Consider the following 25,767-nt stretch of genomic DNA (forward strand, 5'->3'; position numbering starts at 1 on the left):
CACCTGAAGATGAGACACCAGGTTCAATGTGACAACTCCATTTTTAAACCTTTCTTTAGACTTTGTGAACCCTGAATCTAAGGCATACTTTACATGTTTTTTTTTTTTTTTTACAAATGAAAATGCTCAGCGAATGAATAAACCTACTTGAGAAGGAAAGCGGAGAGGATCTATGGTACCATGAGACTTCTTCCCAGCCACCACACACTCAACCAGTAATGTCTGCAATGTGGACTTCATCTGAATGGCCAGATTGCTTAACCAGACCTGCAGAAAACAAGCAGCGTGAGAACCAGCAGGCAATGGAAGCCTCGCTTTCTAGTAACTGGGTTCTGTGCATCTCACCTCAACATCGGTCGAAACCAGGACCTTGTTTTTCAAAGGAACCACCTCTCCTTCCAGGGATTTCATGGCGATGATATGCTTGAAGTCCTTATCAAACTCTACGCTGTGCACTCCTAAAACACATTGGCAATTATCAGTAGATGCTATTCAAGGTGAGGTGTTGCAGCCGCATTTGAGTAAACTTGTGGGGGGTTTTTTGTCCGACAATGTGGTGAACACGGCGTCCCAAGATCATCTGAAGCACCCAGTAAAATCAATGGGACATTCATGTAATGCACCGAGGAGATGGATCCTGTGAAGTTGCTCTTTGTTGGGAGTTCTTCATTGGGTCTACTAGAGATGGATCTTCTACATGATACATAAGCAGGGCCTCTGGTTCACATCGGTCACAGATTTAGTAATTTTTTACATGAAAAATAGCACTGCATGCAGAGGAATCCAAACAAATACAACTATAAGTGAATGGGGTCTGTTCGGCACCAATGGTGTCCAGTCATGGAACAGATCCATCACATGTCAGTGGCGTCTGTTTATAACGGAAACCACAATGTAGATGTGAACAGAGACTAAAGCCTGTTTCATATTTGCTTTTACCATCTCCGGAAGGCTGTTTCGGCAGGGAGCAGCCTGCCAGAAATGTCTGGATCCGGCACTGACACCTGACACCCGCCGGCCCCATTCACTAGAAAGGGGACGAGTGGAGATCTGGCCGCATCCTGGCAAATAAGCAGAGAAACGGCTGGAAGAAAAACGGCCACAACCCGGCAGGAGGAAAACCACTGCGCACAGCTGCTTTTCCCCCGCCCAAATCTCTGCATGTTTGCCGGGTTATAGCCAGATCTCCGCTGGTCCCCATTATAGTGAGTGGAGCCAGACGGAGATGCGGTAGCAGAGAGATCTGACAGGCTGCTCCCTGCTGAAACAGTCTGCTGGATCTCAAAGAGCAAGTGTGCAACTAGTAAGGCGGACAACAAGCGTGACGTATGTGAGAGAACAGCAGCTACCCTTCTTATAGTACCAAACAACATAAAGTTATTTTACCAGCGAAAAGTTTCTTAAGGTGAGACTGGATTACTGCTGGGTTTGTTGACTGTCCCAGTATTTCCAGTAAGTCGTCGTCTCCAATGAAGTAAAACCGGGGGAAGGCGGAACGCTTTTCCTGTGAAAGCAAAAATGTCAGATGTGGTTCATGAAGATTTATTAATGTACACCGGCAATGATTAACCCCTGCATTATATGGCGAGTGTACCTCCAGAAACTCATTCAGGGACTTCTGGCATCTCTGGAGCTGATCGAGGATGGTAATCAATGAGTTTCTTATCCCGATCCGTGATGTCAGCATCGTCACTCTGTTGTCCCGTTTAATGTCTGACATTATTGATCTGTCAAGCAGAACGAGAATGAAAAAACGAGATTTTTGTATAACTTACCAGTAAAATCTCTTTCTCGCTCTTTCCTTGGGGGACACAGAAGACCTTGGGTATAGCTCATCTCCATAGGAGGCGTGACACTAAGTGAAGACTGTTAAGCCCCTCCTCCACAGCTATACCCTCAGCCTGGAGAGAGAGACTGCCAGTTGCGTGTCCAAGCAGTGAGAAAAGGCAAAGTCCAACAAGGAACCAACAAGCCAACTACCCAACGGGTAACACAAACTCGGAAACCGTGTAGAGAAAAACAACGAATGGGTGGGTGCTGTGTCCCCCAAGGAAAGAGCGAGAAAGAGATTTTACTGGTAAGTTATACAAAAATCTCGTTTTCTCGCCCAGTTTCCTTGGGGGACACAGAAGACCTTGGGACGTTCAAAAGCAGTCCAAAAGGGGAGGGACCACAGCTCCAAGGCGAAGCACCCGAAGGCATCAAGGAACCGCCGCCTGCAGACCCAGGCGGACCAAGGCAGCATACGCCGAAGCCAGAGTATGCACCCTGTAGAACTCTGTAAAGCGTGCAAGGAAGACCAGTGGCCGCCTTGCTCAAATGCATGGCCGAAGCCCAATGCCGCCGGCCCAGGAGGCACCGACCGCTCTGGTGAAATGAACGGTGACAGCAAAGGCAGAATCCTGCCCTCGGTGCGGTAACCTCAGCAATAGCCAATCTGATAAAGCGGAGGAAAACCACCCTGGAGTCCGTCAACTCTAAGCGCGGACCTCCAGGAAACCCAAGAGACCGAACGTCGACAAGAGTCGGAGATCTCCAAGTAAAAACTGCAAGGCCCAAACAACGTCCAAATCGGTGAAGTGTTGAAGCGAAAGGCAAACACCACCTTCAGAAGGAAGGAACGGGATGTAGAACAGCCCTGTGCTGGGAAAAGACAGAAGGCTCAGAACAAAAAGGGGCCATTCAGGCACCCGTCAGAGACACGACTGATACGGAAACACAACCGTACAGGACAGGCGGGGTAGAGAGAACTTCTGTAACGGCTCCAAGGACAAGATTGGAGCGCCGAGAACTCAGTATGTAGTTCCCAGGGCGGTACCGAAGGACAGTACAGAGGAACCAAAGAGCCATTTCGAGTAAGAAGGTCTTGACAGGCCCAGAGGGCCGGGGAACGCTGGAAGAGGAAGAACAGCGCTGACACTTGATACCTCAAGTAAAGGAATCCCAGTCCCAGGTCCAGGCCGGACTGGAAAAAAGACAGAACCATGGGGAGAGAAAAAGTCAGAGTGGGGAATGCACAGCTTCCCACAGAACCCCAGATAAAAAAAACATAAGTCTTACGACAGATCCTGGACGAAATACAGCCAGGAGCGGACAGTAGCGAACCCGCTGGAGTCGCCTGGCAAGCGGGCGAAAAACCAAATGTGATCAGGCGCAGACCAGTAACACGGGCAGAAGTCACAAAACTGGTCCCGTCGGCCCCCGAGCAACGTTGTCCCGTATCCACCCGAGTGGGGGAGCAGAAGGACAGACGGAAAGGAACCAAAGGGTCCGCCCAGCATCCGCCAGATGCCAGGACAAGACAGGCTAAAGTCCATGCTGATGTAGCCATGTTCTACAGTCCCGATGTAGGAGATCAAAGGACAATCTGGACCGAAAGGTAGTCCCCCCAAGTTACCGAGAAGGTAAGTCTACAGCAGGACCATTGTCTTAGAATGGACCACGCAATCTGCACTCAGCGGGAGGACAGAACGCGGTAGACTCGGTAAATAGGCACAGCTAATACAGCCAGTGTGAACAAGGGAGACAGTACGAGGCCAAAAGGAACACCGGAACCATCCATATGAACAACCATGCTCTCCCCAGAGGGGAGGACAGTGAAGGAACAACCTCTGAAGTCTGGCGGGACAGAAGCCACATCGGAGTGATCTGTACCGAGCGGGAGCCAAACAGAGCCGGCGAGATAAGGTAGTCGAGACAGAGGCCGGCATAACACCCTCCAACCGAACGGAGGAGTGGGCAACAGGGAAGCCATAGGACAGCTCAAAAGCAGAACCCTGCTACACTGTGAGATGCCCGGTTCACCGCCTCGCAGAAGGCGAATACCCTGAAGAACCCAAGGCGGAGGTCCTCCGGACCTGGGTAATCGAGCACCCAAGAGAATTTGGGTGACCTTCCCGAGAAAAGCGGCCCGCACCTGGTAGCAGATCAGACTGAAGCGTAGAGGCGCCAAGAGGAAGGACTCATACCACACTACATCCGAAGAGGAGGAAATTGCAGCAGGCAAGGGAACCGCAGTCCTGCCAGAGCCAACGAAGAATTCGAGGGGCGCTCCAGACAACTGCACTCTCGACCATGTGACCACTAGCGCAGGGAAGCAATACCGCGGAAGGACGAATGGGCACGCATCTAGGAACCACGAACACTCCCTGGGATGAAGGGCCAACTAAATGAATGAGTACCACCCAGCTCCGTGCAGCAGAGAGCAAGTAGAGCCCGTCCGGGTCAGGTGGACAGAATGAACTCCTTAGAGACGAGTGCAAGGTTTGCGGCAAGCATCGTATCCCAAGAAAACAAAAGTATGCCGCAGGAAATAGATGAGGCATACGTACGAGCAGCCCGTAAGCAGTGAGAAGGCCAACCCACCTACAGGAGGAGAAGGCATACACGGCCCAAACAACGCACAAGAACGGCCGCTCACTGCAAATAGGTTAATTCAGCGAAAAAGGGGGCTCGCCACAGAGTGCCACAGCATGTACGGAATTGCAAAGTGCAACCTGAAAGGGAGTTATGCACAAGCCTAGTATAGCATGCGATGGAACGCAAGCAGTCCGCCCCGAAAGGGGGGAAATTGTATCTGGCAAACTGCAGTCGGCAAGAGTGCAAAGGCCGGTCCCAAAAGGGAGTGATGCCTAAAGCCGTACCTACTTCAGAGAAGCAGGACATACCCTATAATCCAGCAGGAACGCAGGAGGTCCACCTAGTGAAAGGGGAACATGCACAAGGTTATCCTAGCATTAAGTGAGTTTGCAATAATACACCCAACACTGACTTAGCGAGAGTGCAACTACTCTGCCAATGAAGGGGGACATGTACAAGTCCAGCACAGCCATACAAGGACAGCCGTGAATCTCATGAGCGTGCCAAATTCTGCCCATGGAATGAGGGGTGGCCACGCACAAGGCCAGCACCGTATCCAATGGGAGTGCAAGCGTTCCACCCATGTAGAGGGCAATGCTCATGGCCAGCAAGGTATCCGGTGAGAGTGTAGCATGCCGCCCAGAAAAAAAGGGGGGGTAATGCACATGGCCAGCATCTCATCCAGGGAGAGTGCGTGCACCCGCCATGTATGGGAGTCATACACATGGCCAGCATCGTACTGGTGAGAGACAAACACAGTCAGTGAGAATGTGTGTATGTCACCTGAGGAAGGAAGGCATGCCCATGGCAGGCAGCGAATCCAGCGAGAGTGCGTACACCGCCCACGGAAGAGGGGTCATGCATATGGCCGACAGCGGATCCAGCGAGAGTGCAAGCACCCCGCCATGTATGGGGTACATGCACATGGCCAGCAACGTACCTGCGAGAAAACAACCACAGACGGAGGGATGTATGTATGCTGCCTGAGTCATGCCTATGGCCGGCAGCGAAACCAGTGAGAGTGCAGCATAGCAACATAGTACATAAGTACATCATAGCACATCAGAGAGAGTGCAGCGTTCCGCCTATGGAAGGGGGTCGTGCACATAGCCAGTACCGTATCCGGTGAGAGTGCAGTATTCCGCCTAAAAAGGGGGGTCATGCACATGATCGGAAACAGATCCAGTGAGAGTGTAGCGCTCCGCCTAAGAAGGGGGTCACGCACATGGCCGACAGCGAATCCAGTGAGAGCGCTGCGTTCCGCCCATGGAAGGGGGTCACGCACATGGCCGGCAGTGAAACCAGTGAGAGTGCACCGTTCCGCCTAGAGAAGGGGGTCACGCACATGGCCGGCAGCAAATCCAGAGAGAGTGCAGCATTCCGCCTATGGAAGGGGGTCATGCACATGGCCAGCACCGTATCCGGTGAAGGTGCAGTATTCCGCCTAAAAGGGGGTCATGCACATGGCCAGCCGGCAGCCAGGGAGAGTGCAGTATCCCGCCTAGGAGGGGGGGGATGCACATGGCAGGCACCATAACTGGAGAGATGATGAATGCTGCCTACGGAAGGGCCGCATGCACTTGGCCAGCGCCGTATCCTGGAAGAGGGCAAGAAAACCGCCTAAAAGGGGAAATGCCCTAGCACCGACGCAGGTTAAGAGCGCAACACTATGCCACCTGTGGAAAGAGGGCATGCAGACATGCAGCACTACTGATGAGGCTGCAGCGTCCTGCGCAGTCCAATAGAAATCTGTTATTATTATTTCTTTTTTTATTTATTTTTTATATTTTTCATTAAAAACACAGCCTCTCTGAGGCTAAAGGGGGGCCACCTATAGGGGCACAGATAGTCAGGAAAAGGGGGGCCAGCCATACAGGCCCATTGGGAGCCGGCCTGTACCCAAAGGGTTAACATGGATCGGGCCTGGAGGGCGGCGCTGCGATCCCCTGGGGGCGGAGGAACCTCCCGGCGGGAAGAATTCGCGCCTGGAGAAGTTCCCGCCCCCTCCACCAGAGGCCGGAATTTTGCGGCCTAGTAGGCCGTGAAGCCGGGGTCTAAATTTGCGGCGCCCGGTATGTACCGCCGGGACCTGAGGCGGAGTGGCGCATCAAAAACGGCCGCGGGTGCCCACCCTGCGGGCCGGTCGGAATTGCGGCCCAGCAGGCCGCGAAGCCTGGGCCAAAATTTGCGGAGCCCCACCGACCGGCACCAACGGTCGGCCGGGGCCTGCTGGGCATAGAAGTCAAGCCCAAAGCCGGCCGCGGGAGCCCACCCCGCCGGCCGGAAGAGTCAGGGGTTTGGAATGGCGGCTTGCCGGCCGCGGGAGCCCACCCCGCCGGCCGGAAGAGTCAGGGACCCGGAATGGCGGCCTAGCAGGCCGCGGAGCCTGGGCTAAGATTTTTGCGGCTCCCGGCCGCACCGGAATACCAATGTCGGCCGGAGGCGAGGCCTTACTCCACAGCCGTCAGGAGCCTCAGGCCTGGAGCAACACTCCGGTAGGAGATGGGGGGGGAACCCAGAGACCGGGTGCCTGTGCTGATAGAGAAATAAACTATGTTGCCGCTTCTGTAGCTGGCTGTGGAGACAGCCACTGGCTGCATGTCTATGGGAGCCAGGCAGGGGGGGGGAGGCAGAAGGAGATTGCCGCTCTGCGGCACCCCAGGGGCCAGCATAGATCCAGCAGGGGACTAGAGGCCCAGTATGGGGGTCAGGCACGCAGGAGACCAGGGTGGGGGAGGTGGGGGACGTAGGGCTGGAGAAGCCTCTCTCTTACCACAGCCGTCTTCACCCTCGGTCCATTCCAGCAGGGTCGCCCCTTCAGCTACTGGCACCGTAGTGGCAGGACGCTGGAAGAGGGACTTGGCGTGCGGGCGACCCTTGCGCTGGCGGGATGTAGGGGAGCTGGGCTGCCCTGATCCACCTTGTCTTCTGTGGGGGAGGCAGCAGTGCGGGTGACCGGCACTTGCGCAGCTCAACCCCGGGAGAAGCAGAGAGGTCTAGTGCGTCTCTGTTGTCCCTGATGGTCTGGAACAAAAAGAAAAGAAAAAAGTAAAAATCAAAATTTAAACAAAGGAGAAAACAGCCCTGCAGAGCAGAGAGTGTCTTGCCTCCTTGGACACTAAGCAAAAAACTGGCAGTCTCTCTCTCCAGGCTGAGGGTATAGCTGTGGAGGAGGGGCTTAACAGTCTTCACTTAGTGTCACGCCTCCTAGGGAGATGAGCTATACCCAAGGTCTTCTGTGTCCCCCAAGGAAACTGGGCGAGAAAAGAAAAGTTATAGAGCAGAAAACAAATATGTTAATGAAGGTAAAAAGCAGAAAGATACAGTAATTATTTACTATCCTACTTAACAATGGACTAATAGTTACTTAGGTTAAATGGAGTGTGCCCCCAGGAAATGCCCTGATACACTAGACACCGTGCATTGTAGGGCTAGCTCAGCTGAATGTAATGATGCCTTTCACTTAGCCATCTGCTTCATTCTGGAGAAAAACACTTACTCCATATGCAAATAGGAAATTAAGTGGACCTAGGGCCGGACCAAGCCACTCTGTGCACCCGTTACTCCTGATTCCTCTATCAGACCCCCAAATCCAGCAGATCAGACCAGATCAGGACTGCTTCTAAGCCTCCGAATATATAATGCTTCCATTCAATGACAGGAAGCAAGTATTTAGTAAATAAGAAAAAAAAGAACTGAACACACCGAAAGTCTTCATCAACTCTGTTAAAACGAGCTTCTTCTCTGGGAAGGGCACCGCGGCCAAAGATGGGCTCCAGATACACCCATTTCCTCTGTATCTGGTTTAGACTCTGCAGGTATTCATCCAGTTCTGCAAGTTTTCTCTCCCAAATGGAGACCTTGTCCTCGAAACCCTTGTAATAGGGGGAGTCCTTGAGCGACTGGAGGAGGCACCGGTTATCTCCCACCTGATTGACAATGTCCTTCCAGTCCTTTATCAGCTTCATTGTCCGTTTCTGGCTGTCCTCGTAATCCGTTAATGCGAACACAGCGCCGGTCCCCCAGATGTCCAGTTCCCGGAGGGCTTCTCGGATTGTTACTTCTCCCTGCGCGCGGCTGTTCAAATCCTATACAGAGTTTAAAGAAGAGAAATGGAAAAGTGAAAACACATTGCTGCCTACATCGTTTAGTTATTATGAAGGATGATCTAGAGGCATACGCTATGGACCTCGGGGGGGTATAAAATAGTGCACTACTCCCAGCTGAGAGATCACATGGGACCACATCTCCCCTGGAACCGATCGCCTGATCCCTATAAGGGTCCATTCACACGTCCGCAAAATGGGTCCGCATCCATTCCGCAATTTTGCGGAACAGGTGCAGACCCATTCATTTTCAATAAGGGCCGGAATGTGCTGACCACATCCGCACTTCCGGATCTGCACTTCCGTTTGGCAAAAAAATAGAACATGTCCTATTCTTGTCCGCAATGAGAGTGCCAGCGATGTGCGGTCCGCAAACAACGCATACGGACGTGTGAATGGACCCTAATTGAGAGGGATGAACTACTTAAAGGGGTTGTCTCACTTCAGAAAATGGCATTTATAATGTAGAAAACGTTACTAAAAGGCACTTACTAATGTATTGTGATTGTCCGTATTGCTTGCTTTGCTGGCTGGATTCATTTTTCCATCCTGCAATCCAGCAGCAGTTGCTGTGCATGCACACTATAGGAAAAAGCGGCTCCCTATCTGGTGGCCAGGACAGTGGGATCGTACATAGGACAGCATTTGATCCTATAGTGCGCAAATACGACCACTACTGCTGGATTGCAGGGTGGTCATAACTTCTGGATACGAGCAGTGTGCAATGTGATGGAAAAATGAATCCAGCCAGCAAAGGAGGCAATATGGACAATCACAATACATTAGTAAGTGCCTTGTATTAACTTTCTCTACATAATAAATGCCACTTACTGAAGTGAGTTGGCACCTTTAAGACCCTATATTCCCCTTGGGAGCCTGAGTGTGTGCAATTGTATCTAGTTATACATTACTAGGGTATCTAAAAAGACACCCTCATTTAAAGGGGTGCTGCAACTTGGAAAACCCATACCTGTTAGAAGGTACTCTGATAATAAGCAAATCAGTCCCCCCCCGCTGGAACCTCCAGCGATCAGCTGTAATCTGTCAGTAAGCGCACACAGGGGAAATTAGGAGACAGAATAGGCGGATTTTGCTATTTGCCCCCAAAAAACTGTCATGCATGCTTTGTATTAGATTCATTAAATGTTTTGCACACTTTTCTAAGCTTTTTCTGCCGTTTCCAAATGGGGGCATGGCTTCACTGGAAAGGGGTGCAGTTTCACTTAAAAGGGGGATGGACGAAATGCACCTCTGTGCACCAAAAACTGTCCGTTCAGGGATCTCACACGCAGTCCAAAACGGATCAGTTTTGCCCTAATGCATTCTGAATGGATAAGGATCCGCTCAGAATGCATCAGTTTGCATCAGTTCAGTCTCCATTCCGCTTTGGAGGCTGCCTGCAGCGTTTTGGTGTCCGTCTGACGAAACTGAGCTAAAAACGGATCCGTTCTGACACACAATGTAAGTCAATGGGGACGGATCCGTTTTCACTGACACAATACGGCACAATAGAAAACGGATCCGCCTCCAATTGACTTTCAATGGTGTTCAAGACGGATCAGTCTTGGCTATGTTAAAGATAATACAAATGGATCCGTTCTGAACTGATGCCAACGGTTGTATTATCTGAACGGATGCGTTTCTGCAGATCGATGACGGATCCGCACCAAACGCGAGTGTGAAAGTAGCCTAACACTGATCAATGTATTCTGTTTATATGAACATTTCTAAAATGCAGTTAACGATATGGGGGGTCATTTATTAAGCTGAAATACGCCTATATTAGGTGTACTTCTGGCACAGATTTCACCGACTTCCCCCCGCTCGCGCCAGGTCTAAAAAAGGGAGCGTGGCATGTGGAGAAACTCTAAAGAGAACCAATCTCCTTTCCCCTCTGGCAGATGACAATATAGTCACTTTATACAGTAGTGTTAAAAAAATAGTAGTCCAACATAGTTAACCTGATAAATCACTGTTAGGCTTATTGCACACGACAGTATATTTTCACGGTCCGCAAAACGGGGTCCCGTTTTTCCGTGATCCGTGACCGTTTTTTCGTCCGTGGGTCTTCCTTGATTTTTGGAGGATCCTCGGACATGAAAAAAAAGTCATTTTGGTGTCCGCCTGGCCGTGCGGAGCCAAACGGATCCGTCCTGAATTACAATGCAAGTCAATGGGGACGGATCCGTTTGACGTTGACACAATATGGTGCCATTTCAAACGGATCCGTCCCCATTGACTTTCAATGTAAAGTCTGGAGTCCCTTTTATACCATCGGATCGGAGTTTTCTCCAATCCGATGGTATATTTTAACTTGAAGCGTCCCCATCACCATGGGAACGCCTCTATGTTAGAATATACTGTCGGATATGAGTTAGATCGTGAAACCTCATTTCCGACAGTATATTCTAACACAGAGGCGTTCCCATGGTGATGGGGACGCTTCTAGTTAGAATATACTACAAACTGTGTACATGACTGCCCCCTATCCGATCTCTTACAGGGGGCCGTGATCAGCACAATTAACCCCTCAGGTGCCGCACCTGAAGGGGTTAATTGTACTATCATATCCCCCTGTAAGAGATCAGGGCTGCCAGGCAGCAGGGGGCAGACCCCCCCCCTCCCCAGTTTGAATATCATTGGTGGCCAGTGCGGCCCCCCCCCCTCCCTCTATTGTAATAATTCGTTGGTGGCACAGTGTGCGCCCCCCCCCCTTCCTCCCTCTATTGTAATAAATCGTTGGTGGCACAGTGTGCGCCCCCCCCCCCTTCCTCCCTCTATTGTAATAAATCGTTGGTGGCACAGTGTGCGCCCCCCATCGGCCCCCCCTCCCTCTATAGCATTAACAACATTGGTGGCCAGTGTGCGGCCTCCCATCTCCCCCCCCGATCATTGGTGGCAGCGGGTTACTAGCAATAGTACAATAGTAAAAGATTCATACTTACCTGGGAGCTGCGATGTCTGTGTCCGGCCGGGAGCTCCTCCTACTGGTAAGTGACAGTTCATTTAGCAATGCGCCGCACAGACCTGTCACTTACCAGTAGGTGGAGCTCCCGGCCGGACACGAACATCGCAGCAGCCACCAGCAGGTAAGTATGAATCTTCTACTATTGTACTATTGCTAAGTAACCATGGCAACCAGGACTGTAGTAGCGTCCTGGTTGCCATGGTTACCGGTCGGAGCCCCAGCGATTAAACTGGGACTCCGATCGGAACTCCGCTGCCACCAATGATGGGGGGGGGGGGGAGAGATGGGAGGCCGCACACTGGCCACCAATGTTGTTAATGCTATAGAGGGAGGGGGGGCCGATGGGGGGCGCACACTGTGCCACTAACAAATTATTACAATAGAGGGAGGGAGGGGGGGGCGCACACTGTGCCACCAACGAATAATTACAATAGAGGGAGGGGGGGGGCCGCACTGGCCACCAACCTATTATTACAATAGAGGGGGGGGGGGGCCGCACTGGCCACCAATGATATTCAAACTGGGGAGGGGGGGGAGGGTCTGCCCCCTGCTGCCTAGCAGCCCTGATCTCTTACAGGGGGATATGAAAGTACAATTAACCCATTCAGGTGCCGCACCTGAATGAACGGTGCATTTTCCGTTTTTTCCACGGACCCATTGAAAGTCATGGGGTCCGCGAAAAAAAACGGAAAACGGCACAACAGCCACGGGTGCACATAGTGAACAGGGAAAAGTCACAAATTGTGCTGCAAAAAAAAAAAAAACATATAGGACGAATTGGGCGACTTTCTGACGAAAGTGGAGTATATGGCATAGTAAAATGTCACCCCAAATGTTCTGCTTTAGGGACTGTTCACATCACATTTTTGTCCCTTTCAATGTCTTTTCTTTTTTTTTTTTCTTCAACAGTAATTTTTATCGTTTTTTTATACATTTTAAAGTTAGTTATTTTCATTCAAGTGAATAACATAACTTTTACATCAGTTTCATTGGTTTGTTAGTTATGAATTTGAATAGATAATAAAAAGGGTTGGACATGCCGATATGTTAGTGAAATTGGTTTTGAATATATAAATATACATATAAATGTAAAATAAACATGTACTTAAACATTATCATAACTATGTAGCATTTTGAGTGTGTGTGTGTCCACATCTACTCACACATGTATCTATATATTTTTATATATTTATATAAACTATATAAATATAATTATATATATATATGCGTATGTGTTCATGTCTATATATACATGATGTCTTTGTGATCCTACATATATTCACATATCAAATGTATATACACACATACGCATATATACTATACACATACATACATTTGCAATACCATACATAGATATACTAATACAATATGCATCTTCTCTTTTTTTAAAAGATTAGTGTATATACGTATATCCCATATACACACACGTGTGTTTGTTTTGTATATAGAAGGATTAGCTATTATATTTTTAATAGTATAGATATAACAGGTAAATAATGTTAACATTAGTTTTGAAACTTATCTATAATTATATATATATATTAGTAAAATGTCACCCCAAATGTTCTGCTTTAAGGACTGTTCACATTACATTTTTGTCCCTTCCAATTTCATACATAAAGGATACAATAGTGTAGTGTACTACACTTTTCAATCCTACAGAGTCCAGAAAAAAATGCATACATTAACCAATACGTTTTTTTTGTTTTTACAATGGAACCCTATGATGGTGGATGCCACTGTATGGCATCTGCTAAATGTATACATTAAACGTAGGAAGAAAACGTGATGTGAACACAGCCTTACTGCCATTCTTCTGCAGTCTCTATAAACAACTTCTCAGTAACTCAGGAAGCTAAATGGAAACTTACTTTAAGTTCTGAAGCTTTAGATATGATCACATCGGCAACTTTCAGCAGATCTCCAAACAGCAACTTTTCCAACGTGGTTCCTTTTGGAAGTCCAAGTAACCTGAAGAGGTCCAGCCAGTGATCCTGGGACAGGTGCTCGCCACGTACATACTTTAGCACTGGAACCACCATCTATAATGAGTACAAAGAGATCTTTAAGTGGTGGGTGTCAAATTAATCCCAAAAACGACTTGACTATTGAAGAGGGTCTACAGCTGCATCCAGTGTCTGTTCCAAAAACACGTGCGCGCACAGTAAACTCTGCTGTATTGCACACAAAATAACATCAAAAAAGAGAAATGAACCTCAACATCAAGTGACCAGATCTACACAGGGTTGTCCACCGCTAAATCTCATGGGAGTGTATGCGGATGCCAGAGCCTGAGCCCTCAGGAGGATCCTATGGTGGACCAGTTTAACCCTTGCCATATGCTGGGATGCCCCGTATCTTAGAACATTTTGGTTCTATGGAAAATAGGAATTAGACTTACCGGTAATTCGATTTCCAGGGATTCCCTCATGACAGCACCACAGGAGGATGTTCACCTTTGACCTTCTTGGGACAGGAAGCAGAGGGGTTAAAAAGGTCCCTCCCACCTCCACCCGCCAGCGTTTTTCCAGATTACTACACCAAGATGAATGCAACCGATTTATAAAAACCACAAGAAAGTCATATATGCAATATTTACATAGTAGTTAGTAAGGGAGGGAATGTACGGGTGCTGTCATGAGGGAATCTCTGGAAACCGAATTACCGGTAAGTCTAATTCCTATTTTCCAGCTCATCCCTCATGAAAGCACCACAGGAGAAGTACCAGATTATCACTTTATGGGGGGCAAATCTAAGGACAACATATCCCAGATATTTCTCATTACATAAAAATACTATTTCATAGAATCAGGAAATAAACCTGAAACAGAAACTTTTTGGTTCTAAACTAAATACTGCCTCCTTCACCAACAGACCTACCTCTGTTTATAGACTTATATTCTTCATTAGAGGAAGAATAAATTGTCTTATTAGACATCGGCAATAAAAAAAAAAGGATGCTTTACTTCTAAGCATAGTCTATAAGTTAAGTACCATTGCATAAACGTGACCCGTTCCCAGATAAAATATACACTCACCTAAAGAATTATTAGGAACACCTGTTCTATTTCTCATTAATGCAATTATCTAGTCAACCAATCACATGGCAGTTGCTTCAATGCATTTAGGGGGGTGGTCCTGGTCAAGACAATCTCCTGAACTCCAAACTGAATGTCAGAATGGGAAAGAAAGGTGATTTAAGCAATTTTGAGCGTGGCATGGTTGTTGGTGCCAGACGGGCCGGTCTGAGTATTTCACAATCTGCTCAGTTACTGGGATTTTCATGCACAACCATTTCTAGGGTTTCCAAAGAATGGTGTGAAAAGGGAAAAACATCCAGTATGCGGCGGTCCTGTGGGCAAAAATGCCTTGTGGATGCTAGAGGTCAGAGGAGAATGGGCCGACTGATTCAAGCTGATAGAAGAGCAACGTTGACTGAAATAACCACTCGTTACAACCGAGGTCTGCAGCAAAGCATTTGTGAAGCCACAACACGCACAACCTTGAGGCGGATGGGCTACAACAGCAGAAGACCCCACCGGGTACCACTCATCTCCACTACAAATAGGAAAAAGGGGCTACAATTTGCACGAGCTCACCAAAATTGGACTGTTGAAGACTGGAAAAATGTTGCCTGGTCTGATGAGTCTCGATTTCTGTTGAGACATTCAAATGGTAGAGTCCGAATTTGGCGTAAACAGAATGAGAACATGTATCCATCCTCTGATGGCTACTTCCAGCAGGATAATGCACCATGTCACAAAGCTCGAATCATTTCAAATTGGTTTCTTGAACATGACAATGAGTTCACTGTACTAAAATGGCCCCCACAGTCACCAGATCTCAACCCAATAGAGCATCTTTGGGATTTGGTGGAACGGGAGCTTCGTGCCCTGGATGTGCATCCCTCAAATCTCCATCAACTGCAAGATGCTATCCTATCAATATAGTCCAACATTTCTAAAGAATGCTATCAGCACCTTGTTGAATCAATGCCACGTAGAATTAAGGCAGTTCTGAAGGCAAAAGGGGGTCCAACACCGTATTAGTATGGTGTTCCTAATAATTCTTTAGGTGAGTGTATATAACCAGTGCACAGAGTAAGAAATTTACTGTAGACCCCTATTGCAGTTCATTCCAGAGATTAATGGTTATGATAAATAGCCATCTTCGGAATGTCTGTAAGATATAAGTAAGAAGCCGAGCCAAGCTGACCCCACTGGTGCACAGCAGGCATGGACATCAACGTTGAGGTAACCAAAACTGTACCCTTAACATCATACCGGTCCAGGACAAGCTCAGGACCTCGTACCAGGAGGTGTTAGTATGAACTTCAGGGAGAAGAAAGGAGAAAGAACCCTCCCAACGAAACCAGGCCAACCGAGAACCCACCTGCCGCATAGCTTCAAGGTCAGAGGCAGTCTTAAGGGTTTCACAAGACCTAGTTACCTGGCACTAGCCCGGAAACACATGGACTGAGGAGTGGCAAGACGTTACAGGACCTGTGCAGTGTACATAGCTGTGTGAGCATGGCAGCAAGTGTGAATGTGGACAGAGGCATGCACAGTCTCTATTGATGGTTTGTAGCTCCCTGGGTTGGCGTGCAGTGAGGGGAGTCTCCTTCCCGGTTGCGACAGAGGTGCCCTTAATGTAATTTGTATTAGGTGCAGGGAAGCAAATGTCCCTAATATTTGTGACACCAGCACCCATGGGTGAAAATAGATAGAATGACAGTAGAGTTTACTGAAAACCACTTGTCTTGAGGTAGGTATACTAATTTATTGCTAGAGAAGGAATCCACAACTATGTTGGTGCTGCCTCCCACTATAACAGGTTGGGGTAGGATCTAGGGTTGTTTCGATACCAAAATTTTGATTCGGTTTCGATATCATAAAAAAGTATTGCGATACTCGATACCATTCGATACCACGCGAAAGAAATAAAAACGCCAAAAAAAGCAGCGTGCATTTCGCATTTTATGGAACGTCCGGCTCATAATCGAACAGTCCTATCCTATTTTTGGGGGGGAACAAGGTGACAAAAAAAATGGCAAATTGCACAGTTTTTCTTTTATTTATTTTTCTTTTGCGGCGTTCACTGCCTAGGAGATATCTTTTAATATTTTAATAGTTTGGACTTTTCGGACGTGGCGATATGTAATATTTTATTTATTTATTGTTTATACATTTTATATGTAAAATTGGGAAAGGGGGAGATTTATACTTAATATTTTGGTGTGGTTTTCTTACTTTTTTTTATTTAATAACTATTTCCCGCCTCAGGGGCTAGAACCTGGGATCTTTTAATCCCTTATCCTATTCACCCTGATAGAGCTCTATTAAGTGAATAGGACTTCACACTCTGTGCATAGTGCACACAGCAGCAGGGAGGTTACCATGGTAGCCAGGGCTTCAGTAGGGTCCTGGCTGTCATGGTAACCGATCGGAGCTACACAATTACACTGCTGGGGCTCCGATCAGAAGCTGCTACTGCCACCAATAAGAGGAGGTGAGGGGACTCTGTGGCCACTACCACCAATCATTTTAATACTGGGGGGAGGGCGCACTGCGTCACCAATGATAACTAATGTTTAATATACAAATACAACCAGCGGCAGAAACACATTGCCGGCACCCGACCCCTGACAGGGTGCTGCGATCAGCAGCAGTTAACCCCTCAGGTGCAGCACCTGAGGGGTTAATTGCCGCGGATCACAGCACCCTGTTCAGAGGTCAGGTGCCGGCAATGTGTTTCTGCCCCCGTCTGCATTTGTAATATATTAAACGTTAGTTATAATTGGTGGCGCAGTGGCCACAGCCCCTCCCCTCCTCCGCCCCTCTCATTTGAGGCAGCAGCAGCATAGGGGGGTGGGAGAGAAAGCTTCCTTCTTCCCTGTGTTTCTGAGGGAACATGGCGCACACACGATTCATATTCTCTGATACTGGGCTGTGCAGTAGCACAGCCTAGTATCGATAAAAGACAAATCCCGGTATTGTATCGATACCGGGCTAAAAGTATCGATTGGGTATCAAAAGTTCGATACCCAAAACAACCCTAGTAGGATCTTTACTAAATTTCAGTGCTCTGGTCACAATAATGTTCCTTTAACTTCAGGCTGACCCATACTCCAGGTGTAAAGTATACATATATGTCTTGCACTCCTTGAGATGCTAACAATTTCTATTAATATTGTCCACATTGTTCATGGAGGAAAGGGGCTCCAAATATAGTTTTGCGCTAAACTGTAGATCGTGGATAGGCACTGTAGGCTACTTCCGCTCACCGAATGCTAGTAGAGTCCATAAATTTGGGTTGCGCATTAGCTTTAACTTCCTGCCTTCTACCTTGCTATTTTTATGTGTCAGGGCACCAGGGTGGCAAGCGGCTGCAGGCCACCCACAGAGGCAAGCGGCTGCAGGCCACCCACAGAGGCAAGCGGCTGCAGGCCACCCACAGAGGCAAGCGGCTGCAGGCCACCCACAGAGGCAAGCGGCTGCAGGCCACCCACAGAGGCAAGCGGCTGCAGGCCACCCACAGAGGCAAGCGGCTGCAGGCCACCCACAGAGGCAAGCGGCTGCAGGCCACCCACAGAGGCAAGCGGCTGCAGGCCACCCACAGAGGCAAGCGGCTGCAGGCCACCCACAGAGGCAAGCGGCTGCAGGCCACCCACAGAGGCAAGCGGCTGCAGGCCACCCACAGAGGCAAGCGGCTGCAGGCCACGCAGAGGCAAGCGGCTGCAGGCCACGCACAGAGGCAAGCGGCTGCAGCATTAGGACATAGGGCCCATTAGACAACGCCAGACACCGAAGCAATAAGCCAGGCACGGTGTCCATAAGGTACAGGGGCCATGTCAGGAGTCCACTCAGTATAAATGTCCTTAGATAAAGGAAATCAAGTCGGACATAACTAAGACAGATTGCTAGACCTGAAAGATTTAAGTCTGCAACCTTGTCAATTCAATGCAGCCTGAAAAATGTTCAACTCCACAGCCAGTCTCATTATAGAAGCAGGTGACGCTACTATCGCCCGAGTATACATTTACATCCGCACACAGATTCTCAAGTAATTGGAACTGTTAGGGGAAATCCAGCTGGTTAAACACATGCATGGTTTACTTACCAGTCTTGGAGTAAGTGCTGCCAAAGCAAGCACCCATATTGTCATGCAGCTTCTGCCAACACTTTCATACGGAACGTTGGTAAGGAGACAAGGCCCCATCCAGCTGCTGACTATTTCAGGCGCACTGAGGCGTGATCCTGCTGAACTCCACCAAGGAACAGCGGATCTAAGCTCCATGAACCTATAGCTGTTCATAGTGAGGTAACCACCAGCTGCATTACCCACTTCAGAGGGTTTAGGAGAAAGCCAGGGGACCTCCAGCTTAGAAGGTACTGGCACAGCCGCTTATAGGGTAGGAAGAATGAGGATGAACCCACCGATCAAACCCAGGCCGTCAGAGAATCCACCTATAGGCTCCGACTCCGCCCGGGCTGCTAAGGGAACTCTACCTCGAGAGGTGTTAGCAAGGCTATTCAAGAACTCGAAGGAGATTCCAAACGCCCCCTTAGTCCCAGCCTAAGGCCCTGATAGTTCTTGTAGAATCTCTTCAACCCCAGAGCAGGGAACCTCTCTGCGTCTATCCTCTGTAGGGACAGGAAGAACACTGGTGGGTGGAGGTGGTAGGTCTGTTGGTCAATGAGGCAGATAAAGAGACATTTTAGAGTTGCAAATGGGTTCACAAATTCTGTCATCAGTATTTAGTTCTCTGGCAGAATCAAAAAGTTTCTGTCTCAGGTTTATTTCCCGATTCTATGAAATTGTATTTTTATCTAATGAGAAATATCTGGGATATGTTGTCCTTAGATTTGCCCCCCTAAAGTTATAATCTGGTACTTCTCCTGTGGTGCCGTCATGAGGGATGAGCTGGAAAATAGGAATTAGACTTACCGGTAATTCGGTTTCCAGAGATTCCCTCATGACAGCACTCATACATTCCCTCCCTTACTAACTACTATGTAAATGTTGCATATATTACTTTTTTTATGTTTTTTTATAAATTGGTTGCATTCATCCTGGTGTAGTGATCTGGAAAAACACTGGCGGGTGGAGGTGGGAGGGACCTTTTTAACCCCTCTGCTTTCTGTCCCAAGAAGGTCAAAGGTGAACATCCTCCTGTGGTGCTGTGATGAAGGATGAGCTGGAAAAATGGTCAATAATCAGCAATATCTGCAATCTATTTTTGAACATGTCTCAATGCATGATTAAAAAAAAGATTCATGTGCTCAACACGGATATCCTGCCACTCCCATATAGATTTGATAAGATAAAACGCAAACATCTTAGTTATCATAACCAGTTAAAACATTCTCAGCCCTTAAAGGGTAGGGGCATTTTTAGGGTATATTCACGGCCGTAACTTGAAGATCCTAGGCCCTAGTGCATTGCTGTCTCCGGCTCCTGAGACGGGTTGCAACTGCTCCCTCTGCACCGTCTTATAGCTACGCCCCTGGGAATATTCACACTTGGTGAATTTCCTACGGATTTTCCACCACAGAATTGGGGTCGGAAAGTTTGCATCACATTATAAATACCCACAAAGTGGATGAGAATCTACAAAATCTCTTCCACGTGCTGCAGAAGAAACATCCCAATTCATGCTGAGGATTTCACCCTTAGAAAGCCACAGAGTGAACGTCTGCAGATCTACAGCAAATGTAACCCATCCAGATTCTGCTGTGGATCCTTTGTGGATTTTGGCACAGAATCGAAGACAAATCTCGGAGGAAACTCTCCGCTATGCAGGCAGTCCTCTTATGCATATCACTGTAATGCTAGTAAAGAAGAAGGTGCTTTAAATATGGCTGCACTGGCTGAGCAGCTTCATGCCAAGATCTGATTAAAAATAACACAATTACCAAAACCTGGCTACTTTGATTTACTAATATCTGCATATATTATGCAGATTATGTAGCATATAATGCACCAGTGGGCGGTACTTACTATCTAATCTACAGAATATTCAGACAGTAAAGCTGGTCATATGCTATAGATGTACAGTACAGACCAAAAGTTTGGACACACCTTCTCATTCAAAGAGTTTTCTTTATTTTCATGACTATGAAGGCATCAAAACTATGAATTAACACATGTGGAATTATATACATAACAAACAAGTGTGAAACAACTGAAAATATGTCATATTCTAGGTTCTTCAAAGTAGCCACCTTTTGCTTTGATTACTGCTTTGCACACTCTTGGCATTCTCTTGATGAGCTTCAAGAGGTAGTCCCCTGAAATGGTTTTCACTTCACAGGTGTGCCCTGTCAGGTTTAATAAGTGGGATTTCTTGCCTTATAAATGGGGTTGGGACCATCAGTTGCGTTGAGGAGAAGTCAGGTGGATACACAGCTGATAGTCCTACTGAATAGACTGTTAGAATTTGTATGATGGCAAGAAAAAAGCAGCTAAGTAAAGAAAAACGAGTGGCCATCATTACTTTAAGAAATGAAGGTCAGTCAGTCGGCCGAAAAATTGGGAAAACTTTGAAAGTAAGGGCTATTTGACCATGAAGGAGAGTGATGGGGTGCTGCGCCAGATGACCTGGCCTCCACAGTCACCGGACCTGAACCCAATCGAGATGGTTTGGGGTGAGCTGGACCGCAGAGTGAAGGCAAAAGGGCCAACAAGTGCTAAGCATCTCTGGGAACTCCTTCAAGACTGTTGGAAGACCATTTCAGGGGACTACCTCTTGAAGCTCATCAAAAGAATGCCAAAAGTGTGCAAAGCAGTAATCAAAGCAAAAGGTGGCTACTTTGAAGAACCTAGAATATGACATATTTTCAGTTGTTTCACACTTGTTTGTTATGTATATAATTCCACATGTGTTAATTCATAGTTTTGATGCCTTCATAGTCCTGAAAATAAAGAAAACTCTTTGAATGAGAAGGTGTGTCCAAACTTTTGGTCTGTACTGTATGTCGCATGAACCCGGTAATTTTGGCTGGAGCAGACGACCATCTAATGCCTATGGGGGTCTCCCCTATAATTTTTTACTGCCAGTTAAAACCATATAGTGACACATATGCTTTATTTTTACTAATCTGTTTTTATTTTATGATTGTAGTTGTTTTTTATCATATTTCCTGAAAATGATTATGTTGGTACTTTCACTGTGAAATCTCAGTTATGTAACCATCCCAGCTCCGTTATATCTCCTCACCACTCCATTTTTATGTAATGTTTTTAATTATGTTTTTTTCCTGAATAAAGATTATTTATTAATTACATTAATTTGTGGATTTCCCATATATTCTTTTTAGTAGTAATATCCGACCTTGTATCTGTCAATTTCCGCCTGGAGCTTTGCGGACATCGTGGTGTGCTCTTCCATTTTCCGCAGTCGGTCGTGCCAAGACAGGAGAAATTCTTCAAAACTGTAACATTTGCTCCTGTGAACGAGGCATATTAGGAAACAGACATCAACGTGTCCAGAAAAGGGGCAGAGTAAAGTGTCAGTCACAGACCTTTTTTTTTTTTTTTATGTTTGTAATAAAGATGCAATCTTTAAAAAAAAAAAAAAAAAATATTTGCTAAATTTCTGAAAAGGTTTGATATGCATTCTAATCTATTCTACACAAATCAAATATGCTCTGGTTGGTATAGAACACCCTCTAGTCTCCTATTTACTATCCAGAACTACGCCTATATTAGACGTATTTCTGGCGCAGTTTGCAGCACAAAGGTTATTTGCGCTGCAATCTGTGACCTTTCCCCACTCACGCCAGGTCTAAAAAAGTTGGCGCAGTGTGGGCAGGGTAGGGCGGTAGTTTTCACACAGCATGTTATATATACAGTTAGGTCCAGAAATATTTGGACAGTGACACAAGCTTCATGATTTGGGCTCTGCCGGCCACCACATTGGTTTTGAAAGGAAACAACTGAGATGCAATTTAGGTGTAGACTTTCAGGTTTAATTCAAGGGATTGAACAATTAGTCTGTGAAACATTTAGGAATTTTTCAAAGCCTCATTTCAGGAACTCAAAAGTAATTGGACAAATTAACATTACTAACAGATATACGCCACTTTGCGCCGCTATCTGCGATTTTTCCCCACTCACACTAGGCCTAAAAAAAATAAAAATATGGGGCATGGTGTGGGCGGGGAAGGGGACAGGCCCGGCAGGCGCGTCTCATTCATAATTTTCTACTACTGTTTTAGGCATAGAAAATGGTCCAAATCTACGCCAGCATATATCTGTATATATACAAGATCATTCCTGGACACAAAGTCTGCACAGGGGCTGTATGCACAAAACGGAGGATACAGTTAATTAGTTTTTGCAAAGTTGTCTTCGAGTCATAAAATTTTTTAAATTTGTAGCGACTGGTACCTGAAAGAGATCCAGTCTTCCTTTGCCTTCTCATTAAACCCTTGATAGAACTCCTCATATAAAGACCATGTTTTTGTGCATCCCTCAATGTCAATCCTTATCTCATCGGCAAGGGAGAAATCAGGAGCCTCCAGGTCAAAATGCAGACAGTCCTCACTGGAAGAAAGAACACCATATTATTTTACTGCAGTAGCGACAAAACAGAATGGGCACATCCTTCCAAATCACTTCCACCCAGTACCCTCACCTACTGTATCCTTCCCCCGTTACCTGTAGATTGTGAACCCTCGTAGGCAGGGACCAGTCTGTAATACGTCCTCTTCATGCGGATCGCAATTGTTTAGAATGATGTATGTGCACCGCTCTTCATATGTACAGCGCCATGGAATTAATGGCGCTTTAATAATCTATATTATAAAACCCAATATCTGTCTGTTTGTCTGTCCTCTACTGGCAACAAAACGCCTGAAGCGCTGGACACTAGATTTGGGGTGTCTGGGAAGGTTTTCATAAAGATCTCAGCTCTCTAGGACATACCTTTCTTGAGATATTCCCGAAAAATGCATTAGCCAATAGGAGCTTGCAACTTCACTCATATCCTAACCATACACACAATCACATGACCCTTATTAACCAATAGAAGCTCACAGGTCCTTCACTCATATCGTAACTGCCATATACACGGTTACATATCAGCCAATAGAAGCTCACAGGTCCTTCAGTCTCACTGACATACACACAGTTTTACACCAGGTTTCCATAACAACTCAGCCATTTTTCTTCATTGATAGGTCATTGTTAAAGGGGACAGGGTGCTGTTGAGGTGACGTTAAAGGGGACAGGGTGCTGTTGAGGTGACGTTAAAGGGGACAGGGTGCTGTTGAGGTGACGTTAAAGGGGACAGGGTGCTGTTGAGGTGACGTTAAAGGGGACAGGGTGCTGTTGAGGTGACGTTAAAGGGGACAGGGTGCTGTTGAGGTGACGTTAAAGGGGACAGGGTGCTGTTGAGGTGACGTTAAAGGGGACAGGGTGCTGTAGAGGTCACGTTAAGGGGACAGGGTGCTGTTGAGGTCACATTAAGGGGACAGGGTGCTGTAAAGGTCACTATTAAGGGGGTGGCGCGCTGTGAAGGTCATTGTTAACGGTGCAGGGTGTTCTGGAGGTCACAGTTAAAGGGGCGGGGCACTGTGGACGTCATGTTATGGGAGACAGTTAATAAAATAAACAGTGTGTAACTGCTAGGCTATACAGGGCTACTATAGATTTCCCCCAATTTCCCTTCATACTCGGGCAACGCCGAGTACTTTCTGTCAGACATCAGCTTTTACCTTTGCCTCTGGTTTCGGTCGCAGTTTTTCAATTTCAATGTGGCAGACCAACTCATGGTTTAGTCCCATTCAATGGATTAAAGGGTATCTGTCAGCAGTTTTGTACCTATGACACTGGCTGACCCGTTGCATGTGCGCTTGGCAGCTGAAGGCATCTGTGTTGGTCCCATGTTCATATGCAACGGGGGTGTTGCTGTTACACTTAGCGGCTTTGCAACTGCTGTGCACATATGGGTGGATATGACAATAGGACCAACACAGATGCTTTCAGCTGCCAAGCACACAAGCAACAGGTCAGCCAGTTTCATGGGTACAAATCTACTGACAGAGGCCCTTTACAGCCAAGGGCGGACAACCACTGCGGTTTCCCTGTGGATGCCACAACAAGAACACACATGAACAACAACGTGGCCTAGCCTCGAAGACAATGGGAGGTGGATTATGGCAAGCTGCGCATCTGCTTTTTGCCACAGAATTTGCGCCAAATTCTGCCTGCCAAAAATCCCATGTAAATACAGCCTTAGGATGAATTTAAAGGCTATGTACACCTTCGGGGGCATTTTTTTATGATAGCATCTTACTCATTTTGGGCTAAAAATATTTTTTTGCAATTTGTCTTTATTAAAAATATTCAGCCACAAAGGGTTAACTGTTTGTGTGGCTGTATTAATCCTGCTGATTTAATAAACCTCATCTCTAAATTACTAAAAGGACATAAACACTTATTTAAGCCACATTTTTATCAATAAGATAAGAACTGAGCTTTAATTAGTGATTATAAGGTCAGAGATCAGAGATAAGGAGCCAGTCAGTTCAGCTGCCTTAAGGAAACATTAGATCATGCTACTAGAGAAACACAGCCCTGTACAAAGAAAAGGGTGCCAAGTTTTTAATAAAGATCAATTGAAAAGATGATTTTTAGATAAAAATTAATACAATGCAATAATAAACAAAACTGCCTCCAAAGGGTGTCCATAGCCTTTAAATGCAACAATTACACAGCAAACTCTGCTTGTATAACCAGCAGATTTCACCACAGATTTAGAGCAGATTGTGGCAAAATCCTTGGCAAATTTGCATCATGTTCAGCATTCTGCAATTATTAAAACTGCAATTCAATTCTTCTACATGTCAATAAGGTTTTGAAAACCCCTTTCACAGGAACATACACAGATGTCATAGGGCCCCATAGCAAAACTTAGTATGGGCTCCCTCTGGCCCATGCAGTTTCCCAGTAATCATGGACTAAACAATCCAAGCCAACGCAGAAAGCAAAGCGTAGCACCCCAGATTTCTGACGAATTTAAAATATTTTTTATGAAATTTGAATGAAAAAAATTGAATAAAAAAAGTCATCCTTCCCCTCACCCACTTTATCCAACTTCTATGTCGCAAAAAGTGGAACAGGTGCTTCATAAATGTGGCGCTCTTCTAAACACCTCTTCTCAGTGTATTCTCATATTCCCTTCAGTGTATTATAAAACTGTCTGCCTGCAGCCGCCTCTAGGGGGAGCTCATAGACTGCAATGCAAGCTGTAAATAATCTCTTTGCACTGAGCTATCCCTAGTGGTGACTGCATGAAAATCAACGGAATCTATGTGGGGAACAGAAGAA

General features: G+C 46.8%; 1 protein-coding gene across 3 annotated transcripts in view; it reads right to left on the reverse strand.

Annotated features, from left to right (window-relative positions):
• The window catches only part of DYNC2H1 (dynein cytoplasmic 2 heavy chain 1), a 433,565-nt gene that overhangs the window by 332,961 nt on the left and 74,837 nt on the right, over positions 1 to 25,767 (reverse strand). For all 3 annotated transcript variants that reach the window (XM_040426277.1, XM_040426279.1, XM_040426278.1), the window contains exons 23-30: positions 22,825 to 22,980; positions 21,767 to 21,881; positions 13,305 to 13,475; positions 8,065 to 8,447; positions 1,595 to 1,727; positions 1,387 to 1,504; positions 346 to 458; positions 148 to 267 (exon numbers count right to left, since the gene is read on the reverse strand). In XM_040426277.1, the coding sequence (XP_040282211.1) occupies positions 148 to 267; positions 346 to 458; positions 1,387 to 1,504; positions 1,595 to 1,727; positions 8,065 to 8,447; positions 13,305 to 13,475; positions 21,767 to 21,881; positions 22,825 to 22,980 (1,309 nt within the window). The remainder of the gene's footprint in view (positions 1 to 147; positions 268 to 345; positions 459 to 1,386; positions 1,505 to 1,594; positions 1,728 to 8,064; positions 8,448 to 13,304; positions 13,476 to 21,766; positions 21,882 to 22,824; positions 22,981 to 25,767) is intronic.

Source organism: Bufo bufo, chromosome 3 (genome assembly GCF_905171765.1).
Source record: "Bufo bufo chromosome 3, aBufBuf1.1, whole genome shotgun sequence".
In the NCBI taxonomy this organism is placed as follows: domain Eukaryota; kingdom Metazoa; phylum Chordata; class Amphibia; order Anura; family Bufonidae; genus Bufo; species Bufo bufo.